This window comes from Melanotaenia boesemani, chromosome 1 (assembly GCF_017639745.1).
Source record: "Melanotaenia boesemani isolate fMelBoe1 chromosome 1, fMelBoe1.pri, whole genome shotgun sequence".
Classification (NCBI taxonomy): Eukaryota; Metazoa; Chordata; class Actinopteri; order Atheriniformes; family Melanotaeniidae; genus Melanotaenia; species Melanotaenia boesemani.
Genome location: NC_055682.1, coordinates 19,160,390 through 19,186,352, shown reverse-complemented (window position 1 = coordinate 19,186,352; position 25,963 = coordinate 19,160,390). Strand labels below are relative to the sequence as shown.

The 25,963-nt window shown below is 39.3% G+C and overlaps 1 protein-coding gene across 1 annotated transcript; it reads left to right on the top strand.

Annotated features, from left to right (window-relative positions):
• alx4a (ALX homeobox 4a) lies at positions 1–23,635 on the top strand. Its single transcript, XM_041987023.1, has 4 exons — positions 1–352; positions 15,105–15,424; positions 18,901–19,029; positions 20,691–23,635. The coding sequence occupies exons 1-4, from the start codon at positions 1–3 to the stop codon at positions 21,009–21,011; spliced, it is 1,122 nt and encodes a 373-aa protein (XP_041842957.1). The 3' UTR covers positions 21,012–23,635.
• The last annotated feature ends 2,328 nt before the right edge of the window (positions 23,636–25,963 follow it).

Here is a 25,963-nt window from a genome sequence, read left to right as displayed (position 1 = left end):
ATGAACGCCGAGACCTGCGTCTCATACAGCGATATGACATCCATGGATTCATATTATAGCCCCTCTGCTGCGCAAGGTAGGGATCACCAGACGGACCACTTTAGGACATTCCCAGCTACTGACACCAAATACAGCCCCACCGCCTTCCTGTCCAACAAAGGTCAGGCTTACGGAGAAAAGTCTCGGAGCCCCTTCCAGCAGGAGTGCCAGTCATTGGATGCCGCCGCAGCTGGGCAAGGCTCTTTTAGCAAATACCACCTCTTCATGCAGAGGTCCTCTTGCAAAACACCCCCCGATGAGGACAAGCTGCACCAGGAAAGAGGACACAACGGAGCGCTCATCCCGTGCTATGGTGAGTGGAGATCATCTACGATGAGGTGTGTTTTCACCGTAAATTAGAGGAATACACTCCAGTTAGTGTCAGGGGTGTTTTCTTTGAGCTAAGTCCGTGTGTTGATCCTGTCGCTCATAAATCATTTCTCTATTTGCTCTAAATCCGCCAGCAGGAATGGTTTGGAAATTTGACTGCAGATGGCACAGACGCAGAAAAGTCTACCTAATTCATTCACTGCATCGGACCGTTAAAATCACTTTCCAAAATCACTTTTACAGATGGAATTCTTTTGCGTTGAGCATCCTTAGAGAATTCCATGCATCAGCAAACTTTCTCTGCGCAGCAGCAAGACACAGGACGCCCCAACTCGCAAAGACGAGGCCCTGTGGCTGTGTGCGTAGCGCGGTTAAGAAGATGAATAATCTTCCTGACTATCAAATTGTCTCTTTGGGCATCAGAATTAAATTAGGGCACATTTAATGCGATAATCTACATTACAATCCTTAATATTGGAGTTGAGTCGGACAATTGAATTAACAGGTTTTCAGATGGTACAAATAGTGAGCTCCAAACTTATAATATTTTCATTTCAGTGCGCTGCCTGATTGGATCCAATTATATTTAAGTGCACCAAGGGACAGCTGTAATTGATGAATGATGAGGGTGTGAATAAAACTTTGACCCTAGTTAGGATGGCGGCCACTTTTAAACAATATTAAGTCGCTTTTTTACACCCGAAAACTACTTTCTGCATACGGACATGGCATTAAGAGATTTGCCATGTAAGAATGGAGTAATAATGTGTTTGGTAAACGCAAACGAATTGTATACAACACGACTTGAACAAGCCTTCTAAAAGAAAAGACATAGGCTACCTAATAAACCTGAAGAGAACAGAGCGATAAAAATCTGTAAACAAAGGAAAAAAATAGTGTTTTTTCTTTTTTTTTTCTTAAAAAATAAATTATGTTCCGTTGTATACATTAAAAAAGACAGTTTACAATCAGCTACAAACAGGAATCTTGTTTGAGTGTTTAGGTTAGGCGCACAACTGGTACTTAAAATTTGGTTTGTGTAAAACTTGCAGACTCTAAAGCAACATCCAGTTTTACTATTAAAATAAATAAATAAATCGACATATGTGTCTATTTGACACAAAATTACAATAATAAAAATCAGCCTAAAACTGGAATTAAAATTAAATTAAATAACACCAATCCTTAAATCTCATGTCATGCTTTAAAACACGGAATCCTCACTCTTTTTTTTTTTTGTTGTTGTTGTTGTTGCGCACGGTCCTTGTGCATCAGAGCTACACTGAATTTGAAGAAAAGCTTAATGATGTTTTGACAGTTCGGCCTCGGAAACCGCTTTATGGCTCCATAATGTAAGGAGTGGGAATCAATCTCTTCAAAAGCTCATGTGGGCCTTTTAAAATGGCTGTTAAGTTTTTATTACCTATTAACCTTGACATAGATCCGGTAAATCGAGATGAAATAAAAATTTATATTATGCTGTAAACAAGCCGCAGTTATTACACTGATCTGAATACTATTTAGTCACAATATGATAACGGAAAATATAGAATTGAGAGTGCGCTCTTTATTTATTTATTTATTTATTCATTCATATTCTGTCTAGGAAAACCCTGGTATTGGAGCGCAAATTTTTAGGGGCTTCAAAAAACACAAAAGTCAGTTTTTCTTTTCTTTTTTAAATCATTGCTAAAATAGAAATATATTTTTAAAACCTGAAATGTATAAATACAGGTCGTTGGACATCCTTGATTTACATCAAAGCGGATTAATGAACGGGTTCACTGTAAAGAAGTCACAAAAAAACCATCACGATGCAGACACAACCAGCGATGCCATTAATACAACTCAGATGCCAAACTTATCTGTTTGTTTTATTTCCCTGCGCACACTGACTTGAGCCACACAGGCAAAACCTCCGCAGCTTTGCAAGAGAAGACTTCCTGCTTTAAATGCAATTAAAATCACGATCAATTTGCATATGCGTAAATGAAATTAAATGTCGAGTCTTTGCGTTACTCGTGAATATTACTGACTGAAGAGGTTTTACTGATTTCTAAGCCTCTGACTGACTGCATATAAATTGAAGGCAGCAGTAAAATATGCTGAACTTGCTTGCAGAAGAAGAAGAAGAAGAAAAAAGATAAATGATTCCTGCTGGGTTTTTTTTTATTGGAAACTGCTGGAGTTTTTAAAATCCTGACTCATTTTCTTTTATCAAAAACTTTATTTCGTACACTCATGGGGCAGTTTCAAATTGTCAGAGATTTGCTCTGTTGCTGTGATTTGCGGTCTGATCCCTTCAGTCAAAGGTGACATGAAGGCTGGTCTGAGAGTTGTCTGCCAGAATTGCGACAGTTCTGGCTGATAGAGAGCAGAACGGTTTCTAATAAACATTTGTATTTTATAGTCAGCACAAACATTTTATTTACACTTAACACAATCAAACAAAAGAAAACAAAGCAATCATTATGCAGTAAATGAACAGGGCAGCTCTTGTGGACTGGGGGCAGCTTTGAGTTCAGGCTGAGTTGACAGACTGACAGAAACCGAAAGAAAATATATGAGGGAAAGGGCGGACTGAGCAGTGTGGTTGATAAAGATTGTAAGGAGCCTTAAAAATGTCAAAGGCATCAAAACCAGATGACCAAATGAGAGAGAAAAACAAAATAGAGTTGTTAGAGCTTGGAGTGTTTCCTTTAGTAAGAATAGCTTATAACTGTTTAAATATTAAAATTCTTGCACTGAGACCATAGGCAAATATCTGGGAATTAATCTAATTATAAAAATGATTTGTCACAACAATGCCAGATGCCAACAATGTTTATGGTGGTAAATTAAAAGTTGTAGAAGGTTCAAATGGCAAAAGTTGTCTTTAATGAAAAAGTAAAAAAATGTTGCATAGCAAGGAAACACACCATAAAGTTAAAAGATCTCTAAACTTAAAAAAAAAAAAACTTCATAATTGAGAAAATAGTCCCCTGGGACAGTTCCATCAGTCACTTCGTGATCTTGAAGCAGCCACCTACGTGTCTTTGTGATCCTCCAGAGACTTCCTCTTTTGATGTATCCCTGTCTCTCTCAGTGTCTGAAGGTGCTGACCTTTGACTCGACTTTCCTGCTCATCTGTTTGGAAAAGAGGGAGAGTCCTCCTGTGTGCACACAGCAGAGAAAATCCATTTGAAACCCCCATTTGAAGGTCTTTGGTGTCGAAGCAGCACTTTTTGCAACATTTGGAATTGGACTCCAGTTTAACTATATTATTAAGACTAAGTGCTGCATTCATGTTGAATTGTTGGCCTTATTATAACAGAATTGTGCCTTCTATTACTTGACATATTTACCAAATGACACAATGCATATGAAAACGTAAAATGCTGCTGTTTCTTCCAGTTAAAACTGTGATTTTTTTTCAGTTCTGCTCTATCATTCATATTTCACCCTTCAGTACAGAATCAGTGTTTAGGTGTAACTTCACTGCATTTGTCACTCTTCAGCCTTTTTGTTTCTTCACCACTTTTGACCCAGCACAGCCATTTCAGCCTCTGATAATGGCCGTCTGTGGAGATTGGCTGGAGCAGGCCATAATGGGAACCAGCCATGCAGCCCAGACATCGGCACACTTCAACAAGGCAATGACATGAGTGGAGGTGACAAGGACTCAGGATCATTTTACCATTTAGCTTAAAGTTTGGCAGGGTAATTTACATTAGGCTCAGTTTGCATGGCCGTGTGAGAGCAGCCGGGCCAAAAAAAAAAAAAAAAGGCTCATGAAGTCCAGGCCTTTTTTGGTCTCTTTGTCATTGAATTACGTGAACCGGACACTTGTAGTACCATGACTGTGTCAAGGCCACAGTCCAGTTCAGAGACTATTCATGTTTCATATGAAACTATGAGTAAGGTGACTTTTTTCAGTACTTTATTTAATTTTTCTAATTACTCAAATATCTAAGGTAATAAAAGATGTTTTTTTTTAAAGTATTATCTTTTTTTGTACAGATATGTGTTTTCATATTGCTTCCTGTCGAATAATTTTATGCTTTTTTTGAGGAAAATATTCATTACAGCCTGTTGTCATAAAAATACATAGTTATTGCATGTCTTTTTGTGTGTTATAAATGTACATTATTTGCAGTTTTGCATAGTATTTCATTCTATGTACCATGAGAAGATGGCACCCAACCCTGATATTTACCTAAACTGTAACAATTAGGTGTGCAAGAGCCAGGTTACACCCATGTTGCCACTGTGTGTTATACTTACACATCAAATAATATGGCAAAAGCTTTAAGCATAGAAATGACCATAGAAATGCTTTTGATAAGCATTGCCATGTTAGAAAGTCATGTGCTTTTAAGGTTCGATAGTACAGTAAAGCTTTTCAGTTTTTCTGAGTTTCCATCTTTTATTTTAGTTTGTATATACTAAACATTTGTCAAGTGTGCAGTCTAATGGTACTAGTACCTTCAAAAACCCTATTATACTGTATAAATTGTGAACACTTGCTTATTGTTGTATATCATCATTTTAATCTACTGTATTTACATCGATTGGCCTGAGGCCATTGATCATTTAACAAGATGATGTTTACATATACCTACTATGCTGCTGAATATTCAACATTCTTTTTTCTATACATGATAGGTTATAAGTTGAAATTTCAGATCACTTTGCTGGAACTGATATATTCAGCTAAGATGGCTGGTGGAAACTAGTTGCAGTTTTCAGTCCCTGTATATTTTTGGCATGAAGTGTTCATGAACGTTATCTACTAAGGTTTTCCACCAACACATTTTTCATTTTACATGCACAAATGAGTCTTTGTCACTTGGGCAATGTGTTGTGTTTCAATTATACAACAAAAAAATGTGAGATGGTGGAAAATGTGTTTTTTTTCCGAAGACTAGGGTAATTATTCGGGCGAGAGCTGGTGGGAGGAGGAAAGTCACTAAGAGGGAGAATGTGAGGCAAAAAGTGAGTCAGAGTTTCTTTTCTTTTGTTTGTTTTTTTATGTTATTTTCACGGTCCAATCATCAGTACAGTTATATTTTCTGGTGACTTTGAGGGATTAAAAAACAAAAATTTGCTGAGGACTTCTGCAGGTTTAAGACACATCAACTGTATTATACATGTGTATTGCCTTAAAAAGTAACTGTAAGCGGCTGCAAATAGGCCTATACAATATATATATATATATATATATATATATATATATATATATATATATGTATATATATACATATATATTTGTGTGTGTGTGTGTGTGTGTGTGTGTGTGTGTGTGTGTGTGTGTGTGTTTAGATTTGATAAATAAATTATTATTACCTATTTATATTTTAACATTTTGATTATAATTATCTATATTTTATTATCATATTATCTTCAAGGCTAAGAAAAAAGTTAATCATCAGAGCTGCAGTTTCTCTATTTGCTGCTGTTATTGAGCAGCACCAATGTTTTAACTTTACTCACATTATTATAAATAACAGCTACTGTTGTTACTTTAATTTACTAATATTTAGAATTTCTAATGAATAAGTTTACATGCCTCTTGAACCTTGTAAAGTAGAAACATAGCTGTAGTGTGCTAAAGTGTAATACCTGTGTACTTATTTAGCAACCCTTTCTGATTTGAAATTGGTTTGTAATTTGTGAGAAGTTCTTTTGTAACTGTCCTGCAACTTTCATAAGATCAGGTATCATTGTCACAGACTTGACTGGCTCTCGATTGGAGCCAATCAAGATTAAAGTTCAATATCCAACCCCAGCCTGTAAAACAGCTAATACACTTATAATTCTGTCCTTCTGTGCTATATTCTTCTTTTTCAGCTGGACCAACATGTTTTTAGTCAGTCACTGTGTGATATGTAATTTATAGGTTTTCCTCTTAACACAGTGCGCTGACCCCAGCCATCCCAGTCGATAAATAGGCAGGGAAGGTGCCCTGTCGCTTTACAGCCAGTTAAATTACACTTTGATGTTGCACCCTTGTTTTCAACTGAGCAGCAGTGTTTAACTGTCTAGCTGCACCAGCTGTCTGGCCCATAAGAACGTTGGCACTGATATTCACATGGTTTCAGAATAGTATGGTGATATCATTGAATGATTATATATAAAACTGTTGCAAATGAAAACATAGACAGTATACCAGCCTTTGCTGTTGTGTAGTCAGGTGGATATATTCTCCTGGAAACTCTGGTTTGGATTCTTCTTTACTCTTTGTGTGCATCTCATTCTTGCAGAACTTGCTCTGTGGATACAAAGCTGCAGACATCTCTCTTCACTATGCACAGTAACCAAAACTCATGCTGACCGTTGGATCCACTGCAGTGAAAATAGAACATTCTGTGGTTGCAACTGAAAATACTTTACATAGCAATTTGTGAATTTGCTGGATTATTACTGGAACCTGTTTATGCTGCAGCCACCATGTTCAAAAGTACAGGCATTAGGTGAAATTGTAAAGAGGTCTTTCATATATCAAAAGGACAAGGCAGTCAAACCCATGAACAGTTTGACATGTCGAGTTTTGATACAAGACATTTCTCACAGTCATTCCTTCCTGCTGCTTTCCAAAGAGATCCTGACAGAGAGTCCCAGTGCCAGGACAGAGTACCAGGATGGGAAATTGATCACTGTAGGCTGGCCCTATTTATCAAATGAATTTTGACGTTATAAGAGGACAAATTCCAGTTTAATTATTCTATATTTGGCCCATGTCAAAGCGATTAGATAAAGAATACACACAAGTTTTTTTCCTCTACTACTGAAAAAAAGGAAAAAAAAAAAAAACTTTTGCCAACACTTAAAATCAGATCCCACAGATGTCAGATGTAACAGGACAGATTTAACAGAAAATAGAATATTTAATTTATAATAGAATATTTACAAAGTCAATCTGTCAGACTGTCAGAGGTCGAGATCAGTTAATCAAAAAACCTACACAGCAACATAATGTGAGAGACGTTTGGATCCATGGATCAAATTTTACAGAAAACAACATAAACTCTCAGCACAACATATATTATATTTATGATATTTTCATCATGCTTTTGCCACTCAACAAACTTCCACATCCCAGCCAATGAGGAACTGTGGTGGAACACTTAGTAAGTTACCAACCTGCACAAGTTTACATAAGATCGTCTTAGAGAAAGGCAACTAGAGTTGAACCAAACTGATACCATTTCATTTTGTGCAACTTCAGCTCTTTAAAGCATCAGGAAACATCTGCAGTAGACAAAAACTGGAAATACTAAACATGCAATTGCAACTTACTACACTTAGCAAGGACGAGTCACACTGAGTTTAATCCAGCTGCAGACGATGCCTCCAGAGGAAGAGCAGAAGAAGGGACACATGCGCCTATTTGCTGCGGCTGTTTCTATCTTGCTAGGTCTCGTCACATTACTGGAATCATCCAGCAATGAACTGCTAGAAGTGGTTGATTCTTTCTGTGTGACAACTGACACATGTTCCTTTATTCGCGTTATCGTTGGATCTCTTCCTTATATCCATTGTCCAAAGGTATCAGTCTAGTGCTGCTTCAGTGCTCCTCTGCAATCCACTGCTCTTCTCTGAGCCACCATCTTACTGCATGTTCTGAAGTTCCTAGGAGCTATGCTGTCAGGGGCTTTATGCCCCTAGTAGGATCACCCAAAGCAAACAGGTCTCTAGGTGAGGGACCAGATGAAGCACAGCTCAATCCAGGTTTCCCTTGCTCAGATGTGGGCCACTGGGGTGCCCCTCTGGATCCAGGCCTGGAGGTGGGCCACAAAGCAAGTGCCTGGTGGCTGGGCCTTTGCCCATGGGGGCCAGTCAGGTTCAGCCCAAAAGGGTGACATGGGTTCCCCCTCCCGAGGGCTTACCACCTGCAGGAGGGGCCATAGGGGTCGGGTACAGTGTGAGCTGGGTGGTGGCCAAAGGTGGAGACTATGGCTGTCTGATCTTTGGCTGCAGAAGCTAGCTCTAGGCACATGGAACGTCACGTCTCTGGGGGGGGGGAGGAGCTGGTGCACGAGGTTGAGTGGTTCTGGCTAGATATAGTTAGACTCACCTTGACACATGGCTTGGGCTCTGGAACCACTGTCCTTGAGAAGGCCTAGACCGAGCAGGTGTGGGCATATTCATTGCCCCACCAACTTGGCACCTGTATGTTAGGGTTTACCTCGGTGGACGAGAGGATGGCTTCTCTCTCCCTTCAGGTGGAGGAATGGGTCTTGACTGTTGTTTGTGCTCATAAACTGAACAACAGTCCAGGGAACCCACCCTTTTTGGGGTTCTTGGATGGGGTTTTGGAGAGCACTCCTTCCGGGGACTCCCTCATTCTGCTGGGGGACTTCAGTGCTCATGTAGACAATGACAGTAAGACCTGGAGGGGCATGATTAGGAGGAACGGTCCTCCTGATCTGAATCTGAGTGGTGTTTTGTTATTGGACTTCTGTGCTTGTGGACTTCTGGATTGTCCAAAGCAAACACCATGTTCAAGCATAAGAGTGTCCACATGTGCACTTGGCACCAGGACACTCTAGGGCGCAGGTCGATGATTGTCTTTGTAGTCATATCATCAAACTGGCGGACACATGTCTAGGACACTCGGGTGAAGAGAGGGGTGGAGTTGTCAACTGATCGCTACATACTGTGAGTTGGCTCAGATGATGAGGGAGGATGCCCGTCAGGCCTGGCAGACCCAAACATGTTGTGAGGGTCTGCTGGGAACATCTGGCAGAGTCCCCTGTCAGAAAGAGTTTCAACTCCCATCTCCGGCAGAGCTTCAACCATGTCCCAGGTGAGGCAGGGAACATTGAGTCCAAATGGGCTGCGTTCCATGCCTCCATGGTTGAGGCAGCATACTGGAGCTGTGGCGGTAAGGTCGTAGGTGCCTGTCACTGTGGAAACTCCTGAATTTTTGTGGACACTAGCAGTGAGGGATGCCATCAAGCTGAAGAAGGAGTCCCATGAGACCTTTTTAGCCTGTGGGACTCTGGAGGCAGCTTATGGGTATTGGCAGACTAAGTGGAAAGCAGTTTCGGCAGTCACCTAGGCAAAAGCTCGGGCATGAGAAAGGTTTGGAGAGGCCATGGAGAATGACAGCTTTGAAGAGATTTTGGTCCACCATCCAATGGCTCAAGAGGGGGAAGCAGTGCTCCATCAACACTGTTCACAGTGGGGATCGGGGCTGCTGTTCTCGACTTAGGACATTGTGGGCCAGTGGAGGGAATACTCCAAGACCTCCTCAATTCCACCGACATGTCTTCCGACGAGGAAGCAGAGTCAGGGAACTCTGTCATTGGCTCTCCTATCTCTGTGGCTGAAGTCACTGAGGTTGTTAAAAGCTCCTTGGTGGCAGGGCACCAAGGGTGGACGAGATCCACCTGGAGTTCCTTAAGGCTCTGAATGCTGTAGTGGGCCAGCTCTACACCTTCTTCGGGGTCTTGGAGGGGGCATGGGAGTTCACTCAACCAGTATAAATGTGCTTTGTGGACTTGGAGGTGGGGTGGCCTCAGGATTGGATCTCTGCTTTTTGCAGATGTGGTTCTGTTGGCTGTGATCTTCAGCTATTGCTGGAGTTATTGGCAGCCGAGTGTGAAGCGGCACCTTCAAATCCGAGACCATAGTCCGCAGGGTGGAGTGTTTTCACCAGGTCGGGAATGAGGCCCTGCCCCAAGTGGAGGAGTTCAAGTATCTCGGAGTTTTGTTCACGAGTGAGGGAAGGATGGAGTGGGAGATCAACAGGCAGATTGGTGTAGTGTCTGCAGTGATGAGGACTCTGCATTGGTCTGTCGTGGTGAAGAAGGAGCTGAGCCAAAAGGCAATGCTCTCGATTTACTGGTTGATCTATATTCCTAACCTCACCTATGGTCACGAGCTGTGGGCAGTGACTGAAAGAACGAGATAGTGAATATTAAATATACAAACACACTTACACAGCTTACAAATTTCTCGAGAGATAAGTTTTCTCAATGCAAAAAAGCACAGATGGGAGCTGATTCTACTTTTGATATTTTAGTACCACTAAAAAAATAACTGTTAAATAATTATAAAATATAAAAATAAAATAAATTATAGATATAAATATTAAAATAATTATAAATAAATTAATAAATAAATATAAATTAAAATTGTATTGAAAAGTACAAAAATTTAATTGAAAAGGCTGGATGGGAGGACGCCACTTGTGAATGGGCGGGTTTGCCAACTGAGGCCCACCCGTAGTGCCAGGTCTACTGACAGGCACTGTTCTCTCCATGTGTATACTGTTCCCTGCAGGAGGGCCAGATGCTGCTCACCTTGAGTGATGTTAGAGAAACTCACAACTTCAGCAGACTGTACCGATAAAAAACAGGTGATTGTCACAATATTCTGCGCCTGCCAAAAAAACATCAGTGCTGCAATATAAACAGCAGGCTTTGATCACTGAGGGGTATCATGATTTCAAACAGCCTGAGAACTTGTGCTTCATGGGGACTCTGGGTTCTGGCTAAGGAAATAAGGTTAAATATTTGTGTGACATGTATGCTGGAATAAAAGACATTAGCTTCCTTTAAGTGCAAAAGGATGTGTTAGTCATAAGCAAGTCCAACTGTGTTAGGCAGGTGAGTGTCAGTAAATCTGTTTAGGCTGAAATCTTCTTCCTTTCTATTGCCTGCTTCTCCAGAACCATTATAAACATGTAAGCTCTGTCTTCTTGCAAAGTACAATAACTTAACAGAATAACTTTATTTGAATGAATAAAAACAGAAAATGTGTGCCATCACCAATTATTAAGGCCAATTCATTTCAAAGGGAGAAACTCAACAATTTCTCACTGTGCAAGAACTTGATAAGAAGCTTTAAGTACATTTTAGTGACTCTGTTATCACAAAAAATAACAAAAAAAAAAAAAAAACTTTTGAGCAATTAGGCCTCAATGAATCCATAAAGTAAAATAGATACACTTTAAGAGCAAAGTTTTGAAAATATTTATATATTTTTTTGTCATTCAAAGATGTTGTCTCATCAAATATGCCAAAATGTGACTTTGATTCAGAAAAAGCTAACAAGACATGGAATCATGCATAGAAATGAAATTTTGGTGAAACAAACAAATACAAGTTACATGCACATCAGACAATCCACTGATAATGGAAGCATGTTGATGATATACTGTATTTATCATCAAACTATATCCACGTCATGTCTCCCAAAATCTTGTTGAGAAAAATGATCCACTGATAAGACATTCTTAAGTACATTTGTGAAAGAATAATACCTTACCTTGAAGGGTCACGTGGTGTGTTAGGACAATTTCAGAACTAAAAATTCATATGAACACATACTCTCCTCACTCCAGCCTGACAAATAGCTGGATCAGCAGATATGTTGTCAGTCCTACAAATGACTTCACATCAGATGATATTTATGTGCAGGAAGCTGTTGGACTGAGTTAACACTTTAAAACAGCTCTTACTGTGCAGCCTGTTGCCATGTCCTGCACACATTAAGCTATATCATGATGGGAATGCGTATTAATGGGGAGATGTGTTTACAACTGGTTAGTTCAATGGGATGCTGCATGGCAAAAAGTGCTGCCAGCTCAGACAAGAACACTGGCAGAGACAAGAATGTGGAAATTTATAATGACAGAGCTGCCTGAGATTTTATAGTTGCACTTATCCATGAAGAAATCTAATGTGCGTGTTACAGAAAGAAAAAGATATTGTTTTTTTATCTCTTTTGCATGACTAGAAAATACTCCACAGCAATTAAATTGTGATGATCTTGCTGCCAGGTGACTTTGCAGCTGCACGACAGACTCCAAGCACATGATAAACCGCATCTGAGTGAAAGAGACAAAGAGAGGGTGTTTGTGTGTGCATTTATATGTATCCTGCAGTGGATGATGCTAGTGTGTGCCATAAAAACAATCTGCAACTCTGTCAGGGTTTCTGTTTCTCAACACATTACAGAATAATCTATAAACCACAACTAATATATACAGACTGTCCACAGACAAACATAAGCTTACTGCTGCACATCAGAATGTCTTTACATGGAGCGAGAAATTTCTTTGTTTCGCCCTATTAAACCTCATGGGTTAAAATATTGATCCTAAACCAAATCAGTCATCAGTTCTGCCAAAGGCCAGTGACATAGACTCAATTTTCTCTTTCTGTTTGCTTTCAGAAAGAACTGATAGAAAGTTTATTTATGTTTATTCTTGGAAGAAAGGGATTCTGAAAGGGCCTAAGGTCAAAAAACCTCACTCACAGTCATTTCATGTTGAGGACTTGTTGGATTAAAAATCAAGATAATCTGTGCATTCACGTTTCAGCCAAGACACAGAAAGCTCTGTAGAAATGCTGCAAAAATATAGTTTTAATATACTGGAGAATGCAGAAAGAACAACACAGCTCTCATTTTGTTCTGTGTTTACAAAGTAAAAGCAGTGGCAACACACACACACAAAAAAAAAAGAAAGAAAGAAAGCAAAAGAAAAAGGAAAACTTGCTGGCTGTCAAGTCAAGTTAAACTCAAAGACAACTTTATTTATCCCTACAAAGTAATTCAGTTTGACAGTCCTCAGTTAATACAACAATACCCACATTTAAAACCAACCATTAAGAATATAACATACAATAACAAACACAGTGTCGTGCAGCAGTACAGTGCGACAGATTGGGCATGTATACCCGATAATCTCAATGATAAAACAATAACTAAATAAATGAACATTTTTTTTCACCATTAGAAGCATTTATGAGTCTGACTGCAGAAGGGATTAAGGGAGTTTGAATGTCAGTTCCAACATGGGGCAAGATACTGCCTTCCAGAGGGTATAAATTGAAACTCAAGTGACAGAAGATGACCAGGTTTATCAGCGATGAGTCTGGCTTTTCTAATTACCTGTTTTTGATACAAGATTCCCAACTATCAACTGGACACCAATAATCTTGGAACACATTTTAACAATGTTGTTTAACCTGTTTTTGTCTCTAACAAACAACCCCTGAAACCAACAGATAAAAGAAAAGGTTAAAAGACTCATAAAAAGAGAGATCAAAATGACATCAAATCTTCTCAGAAATGGTAAAACAGTTCAGCTTCCACTGGTGGATTCACTGTTGACCCTTTTTAATAGTAACCTGTTAACACCTTTCTCAGGTACTTGTAGGAATCTACAATCTGCACCTCTTTACTGAATGATGCTGGCTGTTGGATGGGCAGAGCTTTTTTTTTAAATCAATAATTTTTTTAACATTTAAGTTCAGATTATTACCGTCAAATCACTGAATAAATGTTGACAAAACATAACCATGACCCTTTTCTGTCCTCTGAAATAATGTCAATAGGGATGGCGCCATTGGAGAATTTGATAAGAAGACTTACTTTCTTCCTAAGCAAGTCGCTGGATTAAAATGGGAGACTGCATCTTGTTAAAGGCTGAAGAAAATTTAGCAAATAAAAGTGGGACATGGAAATTTCAAGATGCTTATACACTTAGTCCAAAATAAAAATCTTAGTATCATCAAGGCTTTTACCTGCCTACTAAGCAAATTAGAAGCAAAGGATTTAATTTGCAGACACGTAAAAAAGCAATCTCATCGTGAATGCTCTCCTCAGAATTTTTCATGACAAGGCATGTTAAGACAACAAGTCTGAATTCATGCAGTTTTCTTGGTCTTTTAGGAACTAGTGTAAGAGTGGATGTTTTCCACAGAGTCAGTATCTGCCCATGAGAAGCACATAACTGAAAGAGAGAGGAGAATACTTCACTTAGCTAGACTGCACACTAACTCAAAGTGCGTCCACAAATTGCATCAGTATCTGCAGCTTTATGGTAAATAGTCTGTATTTATAGCGCTTTACTGTACCTGGAATGATACCCAAAGCACTTTACATCATACATCCATTCACACACTGATGGCAGACTCTGCCATGCAAGACACTAACCATGACCCTTTAGGAGCAATTTGGGGTTTGGTGTCTTGATCAGGGACACCTTGACACAAGCTCGACAGGCCGATGATTAAACCGGCAACTCCGGCTAGAAGATGACCGCTCTACCCACTGAGCCATGGCACCCAGCTTTATGCATGTTAACAGTGGTTCTAGATATGGTCCTGAATAGTCAAAAGATCAGTCTGAAGGCCAGGCAAGAGAGGGGTGACAGAGTCACAAGGAATGGAAATGTTCATTCATTTGTGTTACTGGTGAAGAGTTAATGAAGCTGGCACAGAGCACAAATGAAAAAAAGTCTCAGTTTTGCTTGAAAGGAAAACGAGTATTTTCAGGAAAAATATGAATATTTTTTTTTAAATGATGCAGCTGGATCTCTAAACCTCTGTCAAATCATACAATATGTGAACATTATCTCTGCAAAGGTCAATTTTGAAAAAACAAAATAAATAAATGAAAGCAGAACTAAATTAAATATTAGTACAGATAGTTCAGGTGAGGGCTCCAACATGGCCCCTTTTGGCACAGTTTGATACTATCTGTTCTCAAAACCTGAAGATGGCTTCAGGTTTTAAAAGGTTATGGTCAAATGGTCTAAATAGAAGTAGTATACAACATTTGTATCCTGTCTATTTTGCTCAAATTTCTATAATAATTTTCATTTTATTTTTTCATTAAGCTTTAATCGGATGGTCACAAAGTGACAAAATCTGTTTTATTTCAGCTTTTTGGTCGTAATATAAGAATAAAAATATAAACATATTTTAAAATGTTTCATTTTCTTTCTAATTCTGCAGGTAAAGACAGCTCAGGTCTGACAGACTCAGATTTGGCGCCGGATTCAGACCCATCTGGAATGGACACCAGATATCTGGCTGTGAAAGATCAAGGTGTCAAGACGGCCTCTGATAGGTCGCCAGGCACCGACTTAGCGAGCCCCCTGGACAAGGCTGATGGTGGAGAAAGCAACAAGGGCAAAAAGAGACGCAACCGCACCACCTTCACAAGCTACCAGCTGGAAGAGCTAGAGAAGGTTTTCCAGAAGACCCACTACCCTGATGTTTATGCCAGGGAGCAGCTAGCACTGAGGACTGACCTGACTGAAGCTCGTGTGCAGGTGAGGCAGGACAACAAACACAAATAACTGTGCACAGGGAGGATTTCATAAGCCTAACAAAAAGGCACAGGAAACACATTTCAACATTTTTAAATAACAAAATTTTGATTTTTATTCGACAACATCATGTAATCTCTCTCTTGTGCGATCAGTGAGTTAAAAAAGAGCTCGCCACTACGCCAGAACAGGGTTCAAACAACACAGCCTCATGGATCCTTCAGCATCTGCAGCTCTACAGAGATAACGTCACTCACAGAACAACATGAGAAATTTATCTGGTATTGTGGGAAATGGGGGAGAGAGTTGGGGAGTGGGAGCTAACAGAGGCCAGGGGGCCCAGGGGGGCTGAGGTTTGAGCTGCCTGGGCCTCATATGTGCAGTATAAGGAGAGCAGACTTTCATCAACATATGACTCTACTGTGTTTTTCCTGGGATCATCTTGATGGCTTTTTTGCCTTTGCACTCTCACAGTTTAGTTTCCTGAATACTGATACTGAGTTCATATCAGTCAGTATCAGTCCAGCCTGAGGCATACACTGTCCCTCTGACCTTTGGGCCTGATTATCATGCAAACTGGTCATGACGGCTGTAATGCATTCTAACATCGTGGAGGAGAAAATGAGACCTCCACTATTTCTGTACCATGTCTCTGTGTGGTGGATGTGGATGACAACCAAATCCCCTGGATTTTCTGTGTTGTTTTTTCATTAACATCCTGTTCAGACAAGAATGTGTCCCTGCTGTGGACTCCCTGGTGGTAGGTGTGAATCCTTTCCCATGAGTTTTGATTAACTTTGTGACTGATACTTTAAGTTTATTCCCAAGCATTTTTCTCTCAGTTTTATATATATTGATATATCTGTATATGAACAAAAACACATAGATTCAATATTCTGGCAAGAACTTTTATATATACCAGTGGTGCAGATGAAAAAGGATAAAAGCTCAATTAAAACCAATCTTCAACATGACGAGCTGGAGCAGCGAGCAGGAAACACAGGAAGTCTGTACAGCCACAGGGTTATAACTCAACCCTGAGTCTCTGAAGGTATGCCGCTCTGCTGCTTGTGCTATCACAGACCTGCCTGCCTGCTTCAGATGGATGCAGCTTTACAGCCGTCAGCTCTCCCAGCGGCCCTTTTAAACACTCAAGTTAAAAAGATAAAAGACATAAGATGCCTTGTCAGTCAGAGAGCAGGGCTCTGCACTCTGTGGAGGTCATTCACATGCAAAAGGACGAAGTCACAGCTCATCAGATTGGCATCTGGAGTGAAAAAATGTTTAGAAAGAGGATGTACTGCTGATGAAATGCCTACTTTAAAACTTGCACACATTTCTGTTCTGTTACAATAAAACTGAGAGTAGAGTAATTTCATGGCCTGATGGTTCTCTCTCTCTCTCTATCTCTCTCCCGCTCACAAACACACACACACAAACGGGACTTTTAGTTAAACAACGACAGGGACTAGGGTTGTTTGCTTTTTCAGTCTCAGGGTTTCAAAGGAAGAGGGTGAGTTCAGATCTGAGTCATATACACTACACGGGAAGGTCGGGGGTCAAGGGTCAAGGGTTTCAGTAGCATCACATCTCTCAGATTTGCTGTTCTGATAGTCCAGAAATCCAAGATAGCATCAGATGTGAAGTTCAGCAGGTGTCCATAGTAACAATTGAAAGGGACTGATCTGACCCACTGAGAAACAATCTTTCTCACAGGGAAATTTTGATGGACTTTTGACATTGTGTTCTGACATTTTGTAGAATGAAAAAGTTAAAATTTCAGATTTAACATAAGAAATAAACTTGTTAAACTGTTGCAGAACAAAAACAGTCAGCCATCATTACAAAAAGAAAGTTTATAGTACTCCAGTTTGTGTGCAACATTTTCCCAATGAGCCTCAAGTGAAGCTCATATCCATGCACAAACCTTTAACTTGGTAGGGGGATCAAGAATTATGTGGTGAGGGATTTTAGATAAAAGAGAACAAACTTACATATCATGAACAACAACACTGGCCAGGGGTGTTTCAGTTATATTATTAGTGCTTTTGGGGGTGTTGGAAAACTGAAGCCAGGCTCAGCCTTGAATTTCATCTTACTGAGTTTGGAGACTGAAATGAGTGACAGCAGAGGCGGGTTATCAATCCTCTGAGCCCCTCTCTCACTTCAAAGTGTTTTCAGCCCCGTACAGCTCTCCTGCTGGGGCCAGTTTGGCATTTCTCTGCTCTTTCTCTCTGGAGCTGTAACATAAATAAAGCCTCATTGAAAGTCTACCAGCTACTTAAGCTGTCAAGGTCTTTACCAATTACTGTCACAATGCAGTGTGTGCCGCACAAAAATATGTTCTTCCTGTATAATAGCCAACAGGCTGAGCTATTGAGCTGCTTGCAAAGCAGTATTTTGAGAAGACAACTTACAAACATTATAATCCCAAAGCAACTTCTTTTAACCAACTTGCATGGAGTTGGGGACCCAGAGGACTAAAGAAGATGTACGAAAACATCAAGGAAAGAAGGATTATGTCCTCTGGCCTGTGAACTTCGTCAGTTTAGTGGGAGACAGTGTCTGTAAGCCAGAAGTTTTAGGCTTCAGGAAATTAAAAGGGAAAATGCAAACAAACTCCAGTTATAATCCTATCTCACTTTTTAATTTCCCCTATTGCCCCCTTTACTGAAGCATCTGAACAAAGAACAAATACTTCATATCACAAATACAGAGAAAACTTCTTCTTGCATAATTTTTTGCCAAAATCAGTCCAAGCTGGTAGCTGCACCAAGATAGTCAAGAGCTATCAAAGAGACTTTTAAATTTAGACCTACAAACATGACAGATGACATGTTTAGACCACCAGTAGAAAATGTATTTAGATTACTTTCACTTACCCTGATGATAAATCAAACACACTAATGCCTTCAGTAAACAAGGTGGTTATATTTAGATGTCAAAGATGATTACAGAAAAACAAAAAGCCCCCATCCTGGACAGACAACAAATAAGCAAAGGTGAGACGACAGATTTTGATTACATTTTTTTGTAAGTAAGCCTCAAGTCAAGGGAAGTCTGCTACTTTCTATTCATCTTTGTCTGCACAATTTCCAATGTTTCATCCTCTCAGTGAAAGGTACATAAACACAACTTAAGTTCCCCCTGATTTGTATTTCTGCAGGTTCATACTAAAGTTTGTAAGTTAGAATTTTTTTATGTGATACAGATATTATTCTTTTTGCATCATTGCATGGGTAATTTTTCCATTTAAAACAAAAACTTAGATTTGTATCTGAAGAATAGTATTTCCTTTAGATGTGAGGGGAAAGAATTTTTCAGGGTTTGTGTCCATCATCTCTCTGTTTCTAATATTTCAGCCTCACCTCTACTGTGGACAGTATCCAGATGAATCGATGAAGGCTGCCCTGCAGTTTAAGATGATATGTCAACCTTTGCTGTTAGTTTTATGACACTCAGCCAATTTCACTCTACAGGTGTGGTTCCAGAACCGGAGAGCGAAATGGAGAAAGAGGGAGCGCTTTGGCCAAATGCAGCAGGTCCGGACTCATTTCTCAACTGCTTATGAGCTGCCTCTTCTAACGCGTCCTGAGAACTATGCACAGGTAGAGAATCAACACTTTAACACATCAGCCTACAAAATCCACACTGGTATATCTAAAAGAGTGGCAAGGGGTGCACATGTAAAACAAAATTAAAAAGAGGGTCTTTTTCTTTAGATGACAACTGATTACAACAGCTAAAGCAGTAATTTTAAGTAAAGAGTAAAGCAACATTTGTAAAAAGCATGGTTGTATATTTTTACCATCGTCTTCATGAAAATGTAAACAGTTTGTTAACATTTTGGGTGATAAGGTTAACATAACAGTTAGATATTATGGGTTGCCCTGTCCCCCCACCCAAGCCAACTTTCATGCCATAACTTTGCTTAATAACAAGAACTCACCGTTTTCTTATAACTAGAAGCTGGAAACTATTTTACTTTAACTGATAAGAGGATTTGCCTAAAACACATCATCTGCACTTCAGCAAGAAAGCAAAGAACCAGTCTTTTCCACTACAATGTCTTAGAGTTCAGATTAGATTGAAAAAAAGAACAGCACAAGTACCTTGTAAAGCTTAAGGCTAAGATGAGCGCTTCAAAAGAATCTATTTCCATATGTGTCAAACTGCTTGAATTTTTTTTGTAACTTTGGAATAAAAAGTATTTCATTTCATGGCAATTGTAGATTCACAGCTGAATATGCATGACTTGCACATATATCAACAGTAGATAACTGTAATTTCTCAGGAGTTTGACATACAGCCTCCTCTACATGCTCACTTACTGGAGCCGTGGGGGAGGTGGGTTGTTGAACCCTGTTTGACTACACATGAGTTGCCTAAATGGAAATTGTTGGGACATACCTGAGTAAATGCTTGTTTAAAGAAAAGCGAACAACCACCTGAATAGTTTGTTTGCTTACATCTGAAGGAGTAATGCTAGCTAATGTTTGAACATAAAGTTACAGGATTATAATAATGTTAGTTAGTTGAATTGGTCAGATTACTCATAACTAAAATGTGGTAATACATTGAAAGATAAGTGTTCAGATTTTCACTCCAAAAACTGGTTGTAGTTTTCTACATTTTTATTTGTGAGAATCTGTAAGGTTAAATTGAAAAAAAAATAAGTACATTGCATACATTTCGCTGAGTAAAGTAGGTAGTTTAACTACAAGCTACAAGACAATACAATGAACTGAGGTGAACTGGAGGCTTAAGTAGAGGTGTGGCTTGTCAGGCTGATGAGGAGAAGAGACAGGTGAAGTCCAAAGAGATGGAAACAAAGGAATCCTGGGTAATGTAGTCGTAGAACCGCTCATCAGTAGGCTGGTGAAGAGGAGCGTGCTGGTGCAGGTGGAGCAGGCATGACACATTGTGCAGTAATAATAAGAAAATGGTAGATACGGGATGAGCGGTAAACTTTAATTTATGCTATTATTATACTGCAAGCCAATACAATAATATTATGTTATTCTACTATGAGGATACAAGATTAAATAATAGAGGGAGAGACAGCAGCAAAGTGGACTTGAGCATGACATCTGCAGTGTTGTACAGCAGTAAAGGACCAAACAGCCAGTGGAGACCCAAGAATTTTCTCAGGATATACAAAAAAATGAATGAGTTTCTCTGATCAGTTAAATGATAGATCAGTTACATCCCATCTACACAACCACATCTCTGACTGTTTAACAATTCTGGTTTCCCAACAATATTTCAGATCCAGAACCCTTCCTGGATCGGAGGCAGCAGTGCAGCATCACCTGTCCCTGGCTGTGTTGTGCCCTGCGACACCATAAGTCCCTGTATGACACCTCACCCTCACTCTGCCAGTGGGGTGTCTGATTTCCTGGGTGTGCCAAGCCCCGGAGGGCACGTGGGACAGCCTCACATGGGAAGCCTGTTTGGAGGATCTCCTGGCATGGCTGGAGGCATCAACACTTACGATCTCAACATGGACCCTGACCGCAAGTCTTCCAGTATTGCCGCTCTGCGCATGAAAGCCAAAGAGCACAGTGCAGCCATATCTTGGGCAACATGATGTGTTGATACATGCTGTATGGGGGACCTTGCTTACCTCCAAGATGTCTACACAAACCCAGCATGGAATGAGGGGGCACTTAAATCTAAACTCTACAGACAAGAGTGACTACTTTAAAAAAATGCTGCAATTATGTAATGAGAAAAGAGATTTGACTAAATAAGTGATGCCTTTTTTCAGTGCCTCTGCTGGGAGACAGCGATCAGTGAGTAAACCTGTTGGGAGGTGACGCTGTACTGTATAGCAAGAGTTGTAGTGTAGCACAGAAGGTGGGCACAAGAAAGAAAAAAATAAGTGTTTCAAACAAATGCATGCACTTATTTCTTCAACTATAGCAACTTGTGTTTGTACAGTGCTTTCAGTGTCTGTGGTTTTTGGTTTGGTGCGGTTTTATTCTTACTTTATTATTTAATTTTTAAAGTATTATTCATTTTCTCTCCAAATCCTTTTGTCAGTAGTTTTGACTTTACAAATAGCTCAGCAAACATCCTTAAAGTACTGAAAATTTAGATTGTTTTACGCCACAAACATGTTATTCTAGAGAGTGATGTTTATCATGACTAGCTGAAGTTATGCTGGTGCTAAGAAAAAGATTCAGAAAACTATCCAGCATATCCATCACAGCAAGGAACTTCTCGCCTTCAACACAAATGTTAAAATAACTAGCACTGCATGTGAGTTTCAGCAAATGAAAACTGCTCTTTCACATTTAAAAGTCAAGTAGATGAAATGTGGTTTCCTTAAGTGTTGTTAGGGCAAGAGATCCACCTGCTGCACTGGTTAAGCCTGCTGATGCCCACAGAGATGAAGATATGGCGGAGGAAGGGGGAGAGGTGCACAGCAGGCCTGCTGCTCTCTGAGCTGGAGAGCCTGGGAGCGCCAGTTTTCAAACAGACACAGCTCTGTTTTTAAGAGGACATTCTCCAAGTGGACACAACTGTGGCCCCTTGCATTTTTAGTCTCACAGGCTTCAGAGAAAGAAGTACCTACTAGTCGGTTGGACTGCCAGAAATAACACAGAAACCAGCAGAAGCCTCCTTTGAAACAAAGGATCTGGTGGGGATTACATGCAGTGTGTTAACACTTTTAAGCACTGAAAGGATGTCAGTGTTCACCAGCCTTTTCTGGACTGTGCGTGGCGGCATTTGGTTGTCAAAGCAGTCTAGTCATCAAGCAGCAGTTTATGTGCCTCTCTAGTTGTTTCTTCTTCCTTAAGGAAGCAATTGGCTAGATTATTGGGTGCTTACTGTTGTAACCTCTGTTTTCTCATCCATCTTCAGAATTTCAAAAGTCTTGCCTTATCAAAAACAACCAAACAGTAATTATTTTGAAATTACTTTGAGATTCCACAACATTAGTCGTCAGTTAATTTTGGGGAATCAAAGTGTTAAATCTTGTTCCACAACATTAACAATTTAAATTTATATTATAAATTTAATAAGCAGGAAACCACCATGTAGAACAGCTGAGATTAGGTAGTATTCTATCACAATGTACCGAGTGGTTGCTGAATTTCTGGTTAAACTGCAGTGACTATTCTTACTAAAGTGAGGTGCTCCTGAAAGGAATTTCATACAGTATAAATGCTTAACGTACCCTGACATACAGTGCTAGTCTGATTTGTAGTCACTGAACTTTAAGCACAAAATTTACGTTTATTCCAAAAAAAAAAAAAAAAAAAATGCAAGTAAACCAATTTTGTTAATTCAGAATATTATAATAAAATATATGAATATATTGTGCAACAGTAACAACAAGAAAATGCTTCAAGTGAATAAAAGAAAATAAATTAAGGTTGCAAAAGCCTGGACAGTAAGAACAGTCTCTAAATCTTGCAACCATCTAGAATCTTCTTGTACCTCTGCCACTACTGTGTGTTCAGGTAATTTGAAGTTTGCACAAGTCATTTTTTCAAGGTAGATTTCAGTTTTTCTCCAACTGGTTTCAATGGGACTGAGATCAAGACTCAATTGTTGGCTTCACACAAAGAGGTCTGCTTTGGTTTCCTCTGTCCATAGAACATTACAGAAAGACTTTGGCTTACGTATGAAAGGAGGCCATATCAAATGAGTCTGCATCACAGTGTTCTCGCTGAAAACACCACTTTGTAGACTTCTCTCACTAAGTTTCTTCTTATTGCCACACTCTTGAAGCATCCACATGAATTTAATGTAACACAGCAAATATAACACTCTGCTAAAAACTCTAAGCTGTACTGAGTTTTCAAAGTTCAGATTTTTTTCAGCCAGCTCTGTTGTCTCCACCACTAAGAAATACAGTAAAACTGTCATTAATTCTGTCAAAGATACATGAAGTAGTTTTTTTTTTTTCACATTTTAAGTTGTTAAATAGCTTGTTATTGAAATATTCTGATGATATAAAATTGGTTTTCCTGGAATTTACGTCTGTATGTTTAAAATGCTGTTCATACAATTCAGTCTACCAATAATCATAGCAAACATTAGAGGTTCCCAGTAAAAATGGTTAAAAATAGTTTGAAAACTTTGAGGATACAATATTTGTGTATGCCCCAGAGTGTCGACATAAAAACGTGGGTTAAATCAACAAAACCTCAGACTTAACATACTTTTCTTCTTTTTTATGGGGGCTGGGGACAATTTAAAAAAAAATCTTCTTTTTTTTTTCTTTCTTTCTATTTTAGCAAAATAATAAGCAAAACAAAGCAAAAAAGAGTCATGGTTTCCATCTTTATTGTGGTTACAGCTTTCACTCACTGTTCACTTCTTTAAGGCTTGAACAATATGTTTGTGTTCTGTTGGGAAGAGGATGTAGAAAGTTGAGGTAAAAGTCAGCTGGATCCACCTGGGTATATATATATATATATCTTATAATAGTAAAAGTCTTTTTACCACCTGGTAACAGCATTCTCCTGAGATATAAATAGCAAATGAGCTAAATTTGAAACACAGTATTATAAGGTTATACATGTTTTATTTCTTCTTTTATAAAGTTTTATTAGACCCAAAGCAAAAGAAAGGGTTTAATTTTCCCAGAACGCGAACCTGATACCTTGCAGTACACCTTAAGGCAGAGCAACCATTGATAATTCCTTAAACTGAACCACATTTACCGTCCTTCAGGGTTGGTTAAAAAAAAAAAAGAAGCAAAGCTGCAGGCTAGAATCTGTCAGCAGAGCAGATCTCCCCACAGTCATCCAGATTACACCCACTCTCCCATCCAAATGCAAAGACAAATCTCAGAGTATCTTTTCAAATGTGAGCATGAGGCCCCCTGTGCTCTGACTGAGGACTTGGACGGAGAGCGGGCTGTGAGGGCATCTGCTGTGTTCCGGTGTTCTGGGAAAAGGACAGTGCACACAGCTGCACTCGGGGTAAATGCAAAACAAACATGCCTCACACATGCTTCCCCCTCAGCTGTCATGGCTCTGCTTTCAAAGATTCACCCCCCATTACACACATTGCACTGCTTCTCCCTTTGCTCACTTCCACTATGTCCACTAGGCCAAAGCTACAGCACCTCAGCTGCAGAGTCCAAGGCACAGCCGCACAGCCAACCCAGGAAGGCTTTTTAATTAACACTGAGCCATGTGGAAGCTGTGGACTGCAGTATTATGTGTCAGGATTGACTGTTTGTCTTCTTCTTGGTTTCATGAAGTCTGTCCCTCTGAACAGTGTGCATAGACATACTGGTACTGAGTTGCTCAGGTTTACAGAATACAAACTCACTGTTCTAATTTTTTTAAATGTATTTCAGTGCTCTTACCAAACCATCTCTTGTGATGTCTTCAACCTCTAGGAGCCACAGAGGCACTCTTTGTGTTTCTCATTTGTAGGACTGAGAATGCAAGATTGTATTGTTTAAAAAAAAAAGAAAAAGAACAAACCCCCTTCTTCCTCCTGTGTGTTGTATCCCTCCAACCTTGAATGGCATCATTGTCCACTTTTTCCATTCTCTAATACTACTGAAGTCAAACAATCAGTATAGGAGTAAATATATAACTCTTATGAATGCTGTTGTGTGCTTGTGCATTGTTGTGCATTCAGAATTAAGTGTCGGAGGTCTCAGACATGGTACTAATTCGATGCTCGGTTTTATTTTGAGTCAGTTTATCAAGTATCTGAGTGTATCATTTTCTTAAATTTGCTAATGTATAATTGTATTTCCAGTGATGTGTTTGAACATGTTTATTTTCTCTTGATATGCAATTCTTTTTAAAAGTTTTTTCTTGTGTTTGGCTGGCTTTAAGCTGCCTTTTTAAGAGTGTAAATCTGCTCATGCTTGTGTTGTGTGATTAAAATACAATAAGTTATTGCACCTGGGTTTAAAATCAGTTTGTCACAAAAATATAATTTATGATTGTTGAAGTGGAAGCAGCAAACAACCTGGTCCTTTTCTTCCCCCTTTCACATGGATAAGGGGCTCCCAAGTAGTTTTCATAGGGCATTATACATCTTTTGGATGGCTGAGTGGCCAAAACTTCATCTATAAAAGAAAAGAGGTAACTTATATCTGCAAAAGGGAGATATATATGGCCAAGGGTATAAATAGGGAATGGGTCCAGTTTTGTAAATTATCCAATATACTTTCAGGTTACTGTGATAATTGCTCATTCTAGCCCTCAGTAAACCAAACCCTTAATTAAACCTGCTAACTGTTGCTACAGAGAGCAGAAGAAATCTAAGGCAAGTTTTCCTATCAGCATTAATAAATCACTTGTTTCAAGAAAAGCCTTTTTAAGATGCTGCTTAGCTGCCACTACTAAAGAAGTTTAAAAAAGGAAAAAAAAAATTCAGATTTGCTCCATCTTGTTGCCTTAAACCTTTCAAAATACAGTCATCCCCATAGGCCCATTCTTAAATACCCATGCATTTCTGTCCCTTTGAAGGGGCACAAGTACTGAAATGAGATCTCACAACCCAACAGAGTATCAGTCTAATTGAAGCTGACAAAAATACGAACTGCACCCTTTT

Coding starts and splice junctions, on each gene's coding strand:
- alx4a (XM_041987023.1), top strand. CDS start 1: ATGAACGCCGAGACCTGCGTCTCATACAGCGATATGACATCCATGGAT. Junction 353..15,104: donor AGCGCTCATCCCGTGCTATG/GTGAGTGGAGAT, acceptor CTAATTCTGCAG/GTAAAGACAGCTCAGGTCTG. Junction 19,030..20,690: donor GTCCTGAGAACTATGCACAG/GTAGAGAATCAA, acceptor ACAATATTTCAG/ATCCAGAACCCTTCCTGGAT.